At 37.6% G+C, this 8,034-nt stretch overlaps 1 protein-coding gene across 1 annotated transcript; it reads left to right on the top strand.

Annotated features, from left to right (window-relative positions):
* The first annotated feature begins 5,161 nt into the window (after nt 1–5,161).
* On the top strand, nt 5,162–7,950 carry LOC126610964 (uncharacterized). The gene is made up of 3 exons (XM_050279143.1): nt 5,162–5,392; nt 5,581–7,562; nt 7,664–7,950. The coding sequence occupies exons 1-3, from the start codon at nt 5,302–5,304 to the stop codon at nt 7,742–7,744; spliced, it is 2,154 nt and encodes a 717-aa protein (XP_050135100.1). The 5' UTR covers nt 5,162–5,301; the 3' UTR covers nt 7,745–7,950.
* Nucleotides 7,951–8,034: the final 84 nt, after the last annotated feature.

Genomic DNA, 8,034 nt, shown 5'->3' with positions numbered 1-8,034 from the left:
ACATTCATGAGCATCACTCATGTCAACATTCATGAGCATCACTCATGTTAACATCCATGAGCATCACTCATGTCAATCAACATAAAACATTCATGAGCATCACTCATGTCAATCAGCTTCGAAAGCTTCATTTACAGAGCTCCAGCTTCAAAAGCTTCATTTACAAAGCTCCAGCTTCAAAAGCTTCACTTACAAAGCTTCACCTACAAAGCTTCAGTGTAGGGTATACAAAGCTCCAGCTTCAAAAGCTTCATTTCCATTAGAGAGTATCGCCATCAGCTGAGCAACTGCCTCGCCACGAGCGTCAACTCTAGCCCATCATTTATGTATTAAGAAGCGAGCCCTTATTTTATAAAAGAGACTCCCTCATCTTCATTAGAGAGCATCACCGCCAGCTGACCAACCGCCTCGCCGCGAGCACCAACTCTAACACATCATTTTTATAATGAGGAGCAAGCCCTTATTCTATAAAAAGGACTCCATCACCTTCAATGTCACAAGCCGAGCCAACCAAGGCAACATAAGCCACAAGCAGAGCAGCCTCACAACATGTGTTACTTCTAGTTGAGCATCATTTCAGATTGGGCACCGCCTCATATCGAGTATCAGTTCTAGATGACATCTAGTTACTTCGGCCCACACATGGACTGAATTTCAAGTCTTCATCCAAAAGACTCTCTTGACTGAAGACTTGGGGGACTACTATTTGTACCATACTTAGGGCTTCCTTATTTAGACCTCGTATAAATACTCGGGGGACTCAAATGTAATTATGTAATAAATGGAAGGGCAAATATGTAATAGTGAGGAGCCTTTATTCTATAAAAGGACTCCTCACTCTCCTCATTAGGGGAGGCCAATTCTTAGGCCTGAGATCCCCAAAGCCTCTCATATTCAAAGAAAAGCCTCACTCTCATTACAAAAGCTCTCTCCCTCACAATCCTATCAGAGAAATACAATATCAGTGTGGACGTAGCCCAAACATTGGGGTGAACCACGATACATCTTGTGTTCTTTACTTTCTTGCAGATTCACGGTCGGATTTACGTTGTTCCAAGACCCCTCCGGTTTTGTGCATCAACATGGTATAACCGTCTGAGTGAGTGTTTGACTAGTCAGGGATATGTGAACAACGAACTATGCTCTTGTGTGTTCATTAAGAAGTCACATTCCGAATTTGTGATTGTTGCAGTACATGTCGATGACATGAATCTTATCGGAACTCCTGAAGAGCTTGCAAGAACTTTCGCGCACCTGAAGTCGAAATTTGAGATGAAAGATATAGGTAAGACTCAATACTGTCTCGGTCTCGAGATAGAGCATTGTTCGGATGGAATTCTAGTACCTCAATTGAACTACACCCAGAAGGTGTTAGGCCGCTTTAATGAGGATAAAGCGAAGCCTTCGAGTACTCTTATGGTCGTTCGTTCGCTAGATGCAAAACGAGATCCCTTCCGTCCGAAGGAGGATGATGAAAAGATTTTAGAGCTTGAAGTTTCTTATCTAAGTGCTATAGGTGCTTTATTGTACTTAGCTCAATGCACTAGACCCGACATCTCTTTCGCTATTAATCTTTTGGCAAGATACAGTAATGCACCAACACGCAGACACTGGACTGGCGTGAAAGACATTTTTTGTTACCTTAAGGGTACTACGAATTTGGGTTTTTTCTATCCTTACGAATCCTCGAATGGTGCCGCACCCTATGCTCTTCGAGTCGATTCTCGCCTTGTTGGTTATGCCGACGCATGATACTTATTTGATCTGCACAAGGCGCGCTCTCAAACGGGTTATGTCTTTACCATTGTAGGCACATTAATCTCTTGAAGGTCAACTAAACAGACCTTAGTTGCCACTTCGTCTAACCATGCTGAAATTCTCACCTTACATGAAGCAACTCGGGAATGCTTTTGGTTGAGAGCAGTAGTGGGCCATATTCGAAGCTCGTGCAATCTTTATCCCACCGTTGATGTCCTAATGACGATCTTTGAAGACAATGCAGCCTGCATCGAACAGCTCAAGAAGGTTACATCAAAAAAGACAACACCAAGCACATTACACTGAAGTTTTTCTTTTCACATCAATAACAAGAGCATCAGAAGATTTAAGTCACACAAATCCGTTCACAAGACAATCTGGCTGACCTTTTCACCAAATCACTGCTGAAGACGACCTTTCAGAAGCTTGTTCATGAAATTGGTATATGTAAATTTTCTGAGTTGTAACTTTGCTATTTCTCTCTGAAATTATGTCAAACTCAGGAGGTGTATCCTGTAGATACTTGTTTGATCTTAATGTACTCTTTTTCCCTACGATTAGGAGCATTTTTCCCACTGGGTTTTTGCTACCTAACTAGGTTTTAACGAGGCAACCACATTAGGCTGTCATATCCCTGATGACGCCAAAGACTTTGCATCTCTCATGCATTTTTCCTTAGACTATGAATTTTGTCCCTACTCGGGGTTTTTTCCATAGCCTTAGGGTTTTATAGTGAGACATACTACTTATGCAAGTTCTTCAACTTCTGCATGATGCTAAATCTACCTTGAGTATTTAGACACTCAAGGGGGAGTGTTGTAAACATTCCTAGTTTAAGTGTGATTGTGTAAATCATAGATTAGATTTGATTCTAGTTATCATTTTCCTATTGTATCTTGTATTCCTTGGGGATGAAGGAATATCCTCTCTCCTTATATTACTATAAATAAAGGCACAGTGTAGGATAACAACACACATTCCCCTACAATTCTACAAACACATCCCTCTCTCTCCTTATCAGATAAAATAGACCACAACAGGAAAAACTTAATATAAGTACAATTTTGTGAGCCATTATTAGCCTATTAGGTATAGTCCACTTTTATATAATTTTTGAGTTAGGTCTAGTGACTCATTGTCAACATCAGATTATTTGTATTTTCCTGCCAAATTTACCTTAAATTGATTAATAAAGTAATTACTGAATTTTTGTAAATTTGTAATTAATGTTAATTATCTTGTTATTAATTATAGGATTAATTCTAGAAATTTAAATCTCTTTTTTTTCTTCTCCGGCTTCCAAACCGTTTGTTTTACTTTTCTTGTTTTTCCCTCACAATATCTTCTCTTCGTGTGTTTTTTTGGCCAGTTAAATGTTCTTAAACATTTGTTGATTGAATTTTCCAATTAAATGTGATATTTTCACATAGATGATCAATATACATTTGATTGGTTTAAAGAAAGAGATTGCATTAGTCAATCTTGTGTTTGGTTCTCCGTCTTCTTAACTTTATTTTTCTTTGTCCTTTTTATAATATATATTTTTTTTCTAATTCTAATGCTCTTTCTTAATTTTTTTTTTAAAAGTCTGAATAAATTCATAATCAGGACTGAAGCCAAAGAGATTACAGAAAGCCAACGGAGGCTAACCAGCATGCGTTGCTAATCAAAGAGAAAATAAGGGAAACATAGGGAGACGTGGTATAAGTGAACAAAACGTCATCGCCTTATAGACTCACTAGCATATAGACCTAACATTCGTGTCGTGTCGTTTTCGTGTCATACCCGATAGCTTAACGGATCGTGTCGTGTAATACTTGTTAAAATACACGGGTAATATGACCTGACCCAAAATCAACCCTTTAATATTATCAGGTAATATGACCTGACCCAAAATCAACCCTTTAATATTATCAGGTAATATGACCCAACCTGTTACCCGTTAAAAAAATATATTTTAAATCAATAAAAATGAAAATGAAAAACATAATTCGATGCAAAAAAAACATAATGATAAATTAGTATATACATACTAAATTTTGGAGTTGACCCCTTTATGAAAGTCGTAAAGCTTTTCATTACGAGTGATTACATTTTTCACACTTCTACAATAATAATTATTAATTTTACACTCAAATAAAAAATAATGTTCATGAGATTTGGAGGGTTTTAAAAATCTAAACGACCATGTAACTATCGTCTAAGCGTTGATGATGCAATTACGAACGTTTATTATGCTTTCACATCTTTCAAACTTATATGTTAATGATTATGAATTTTGTTTATTTTGAACTCCCTTAAAAATACTATTCATGAGAGTTTGTATGGTTTTAAAAATTCAAACGATCATATACCCATCCTCAAAGCATAGAGGATGCGACTACGAGCATTTGCATATTTTTTTTCATATTTTTCGCACATGTAAATTAATTATTAATTTTTTTTTAATGTGGTTGGCATTTTTAAATTACTTGATATTTTTATTTTTAATGTGTTATGATTTTTAATCTCAATCTTTGCCTATAATATACTATAAAAATAAATAAATAAATAAAACTTAAATTTTAAAATTTATACAGAATAATAATTAATAAACAATATATACATATTCATTATGTCTATTCTATTCTATAGTAAGTTTTTTTAGTAGTTTAAAAAATTAAAATCATCAAAATAACTTTTTTCTTGTCGTGTCCAAACAAGTTATCAGCGTGTCACTTTCGTGTAAACTTGTTAAGGATCCATTATTAATGGGTTATTATCGTGTGACCCGATAATAATCCGATTACTTATCGTGTTGATCCAAAACCCGTTATTTTCATGTCCTCGTGTTAACGGGTCGAGTAAGAAATTGCCAGGTCTACAAGCATATGTTCCACACTTTGTGTGTGAAAATAATTTTTATTTTTATTTTAAATGGGAAGGAAAAGGGAGAAAAAAAGGAATGTAGATTAGAGAGAGAAGTTTTTTTTTTTTTAATATTTTTTTTTTCAAAATTAGAGGATCACCCTTGGGTGAGGCTTTGAAAAAAAAAACTGTAAATTTAGTTTGTGTGTATTTACTTTACTACATATGATTTTGTTTTATTAAAGTAGTTTAGATAAGGCAAGACCAAATACAGAGGGTAAGAGAGACCGTTCTTGTTCAGAATGCTGACAAACGAAGATGGGCCTTTTTTAAACCTCATTCTGATTAGCATTTTCACGTGTCTTCCTTACTCAATATTATCTATCTCTAAGAAACTTTTTGGTGTTTATCTATCTATATCACTTGGTGTTTATCATCCACGTCAGATTTGATATCCACCATTCACCAACCACTTTTGGTACCGTTGCAAACCAGGCATTCCAACGGTCAGAAAATTCAAAATTTAAAAAACAAGTTGGATTTTGAAACTGAATCTAATTGCCCCGTTATTATAATCTGCAACGGTCATTTCGCATCTCCACGCTCTCCCTCTCGATATCATATTCCGGGCTCCAGAAATTTTCACATATTCTAAATCTATTGAAAATTTTTACCCAGAAAAACAAAGTCAAAGAAATGGAGGTCAAATCTTCTGGTAAGGAACGGAGGAGGCTTTCTTCATCGACACCCCCAAAGCGCCCTCTAACCCAGAAGCCCTCTACATCTGGTACTCTCTCTCTCTAATTTTGTAGTTTTGATTTTCCCAAAAAATTGGTTTTGAATATCAAGATACAATTTCCGTTTGCAATTTCTGTTTTCTCAGTATCCGAAATGAAGCATTAGAAGTGTTTTGATTCTTTAGATGTTTTAGTTATAGTATTTGTATCAAGAATTGTGTTTATATGAAATATGCAGACGAAAACGATCAATATTACCAGCAAGTGGGCAACTCCAATCTGCAGAGCCCCAAGAAACCATTGACAAAGAACTATATGTCACCAACTATTTCCGCAGCTTCCAAATCCAAGGCTACTGCTTTGAGAAAGAACATCTTAGGGGAAAGAAACCAGGACTCGGACCCCGATTTTTCGAATACCCATGTTGAAAAATCCCATGTAGCTATTGATAATGCTAGTGAGTCTTTGTCTGAAGCCCTGCCAAAAGCCCCTCCAAGTTTTCAATCCCATGATGTTGATGAGGCTCTTTCTGATGATTTGTCTTCAAGGCCATATGACCCGGTAACCAATTATCTTTCTCCGAGGCCTCAATTCCTCCGCTACAAGCCGAACAGGCGCCAAGAGTTGTTTCTCGGGTTAGAAAATGGTGTTGGGTTCAGTATGAGTAGAAGTGCTTCTTTTGATTCCCAGAAATCCATTGATGAGGAGGTTGGTGCTGTTACAACGCCTAGTTCTTTGGCTTCGCCTCATCAGGATGGTCCTCTTGAGAAAGAAGATGAGGAAGTTGAGTTGAATGATGAAGAAAATGAGGGAAGTGATGAAGAAAATGAGAGAAGTGACGAGGAAGGAGGGGAAAGTGATGAGGAGGAATATGAGGAGGTTGAGGAAGAGAAGGGCGGGAAATTGAAAGGGGTATTAAAAAGTTCGCTTCTTTTGTTGGTTATAATTCTCTTTGCCTCACATATGTCTCCAATGAACCGTCAAATACACTTTGAAGGCGTGGAAGATGGGTATTGTGGCATTCAAAACACTACAATTGAAGCTTCATTGTTGAAGAAACTTGAAAGTGGTGGTAATCTCTGGGATCAAAAAGAAGGACATACAGGTTTCGTGGAAATAGTCAAAGGAGCTAATGAAATGGAGGCTGAGGATGTTATCGGTCGAGGTGAAGAGACGCATATTGATGAAGAGATTGAGGATGAAGCGAAGGTTGAAGATGAGAACTTGGGAGATGTAGAAGTTGCTGATGAGATGAGAGAAGTGGCAAAGGAGCTACAAGCTGAAGAAATCGAAGAAAAGAAAGTAGGAATCGATGGATTGGGTGAAGTGGTGGTGCTACTAGTTGAAGATGCTGAAGATATTTCTGATACCATGGTTGAGAATTCTGAGTCGCAGGGTGCTGGACCTTCCATGTCTGATTTTGATCATGAGAATTTAGTGTTTCATGTTTCAAATGCTTTAGAAGAAGATAAGGTTGGAGGGGAGCAAATTGATGGAATGGTTGAGAAAAAAATGGAGGGAGCAGAAGAGTCTTCCACCAACATGGCAGCTGAACCTGTTATGCCAAAGACCATGGATAATGATACAGGCTTTGATGAGGCTTCCGATTTACAAGCAGAAGGGAGCTGGAAGGAGGAGCTGATCAATTTCATGAATTCGAAAACATTTTACACAACTGCTATTGGGGTTTCCGTATTTTCTGTGATCATTGTATCCTTGGCGTCGGTGTTCCGCTTTAAGCAAAGGAATGCTACTAAAAAGGATTCTTCCCTGATAGTAAGTCCTTCTGCTAAACCTCTGGTAATAGAGCAGAAGAAAATCAACTGGAACGTTTCTCCTCCGCCCTCAAAGCCGTATTCTGAGACTGTGATTGCAGAGAGATACAACTCGGAACTTCCTAGGGCGGGAGACGACAGTATTGAGCATGTTTACTCATCTTTCAGAAGAATGTCTCTGTCTTCCAAGCACTCAACCGGGGCAGTCCATAGCCAGGCACCGACAGTTGAATTGCTCAACGAGCTTGTGGTCGGGGAGGTCAGCAGCTCTTTAAGGAGTATGACAGAAGGTGAAGAAGGCAACTATTCTGTTTCTTCAAAGAAGTTGGGGAGCAAAGCTCAGTCAGTTTCTATCCGAGTGCAGCCGGAAGTGTCAGAGTTTTCTTCCATGGATTTGCACTCTTACGGAAGCTTCAGTACGCCTCAGAAGGTCATGAAGAAAAAGGTGAGAACTTTTTGGTTGCAGAAAATTTTTGATTAAATTGAAGATGTGTTTATATCATCAAAACTAATGATTTCTAGTTGTTCTTATATGTGTCGAATTAGGTGGGCAATCAAGACGGAGAAGTTACAACTCCGCTGAGGCGATCAAGCAGACTTCGCAACAAAATGGTCACATCTCCATAAATCATCCGGGCGGAAATCTACATTCTGACACAGCAACTAGGTTGTTTCGTAGTTCAGCATTCTTCCACTGAAGAGTGTCTGGAGAATTTTGGCTGTGTGATGCTAGTTAGTCATAGAGAATTTGATGTTTTTGTAAGCATTTGGTTCTTCATTTGTATTTCTATATTTTTATTTGAATCAATATGGTCAGTATCTTCCCTTAGAAACACCCCAAAAGTATAAATATCATTCCAAAAAAAAAAGAAAAACGACAAACTATTAAGTTCTATACAAAAACGCTTCAATGGCTT

Source organism: Malus sylvestris, chromosome 17 (genome assembly GCF_916048215.2).
Source record: "Malus sylvestris chromosome 17, drMalSylv7.2, whole genome shotgun sequence".
NCBI classification, from domain to species: Eukaryota; Viridiplantae; Streptophyta; class Magnoliopsida; order Rosales; family Rosaceae; genus Malus; species Malus sylvestris.
This window is presented reverse-complemented; position numbering and strand designations above follow the sequence as displayed.

What these genes read in the sequence shown, in the direction of transcription:
- LOC126610964 (XM_050279143.1), top strand. Translation starts at nt 5,302, where the DNA reads ATGGAGGTCAAATCTTCTGGTAAGGAACGGAGGAGGCTTTCTTCATCG. An exon ending in CCAGAAGCCCTCTACATCTG is followed by an intron (nt 5,393 to 5,580) that starts GTACTCTCTCTC and finishes TGAAATATGCAG; the next exon opens with ACGAAAACGATCAATATTAC. An exon ending in AGAAGGTCATGAAGAAAAAG is followed by an intron (nt 7,563 to 7,663) that starts GTGAGAACTTTT and finishes GTGTCGAATTAG; the next exon opens with GTGGGCAATCAAGACGGAGA.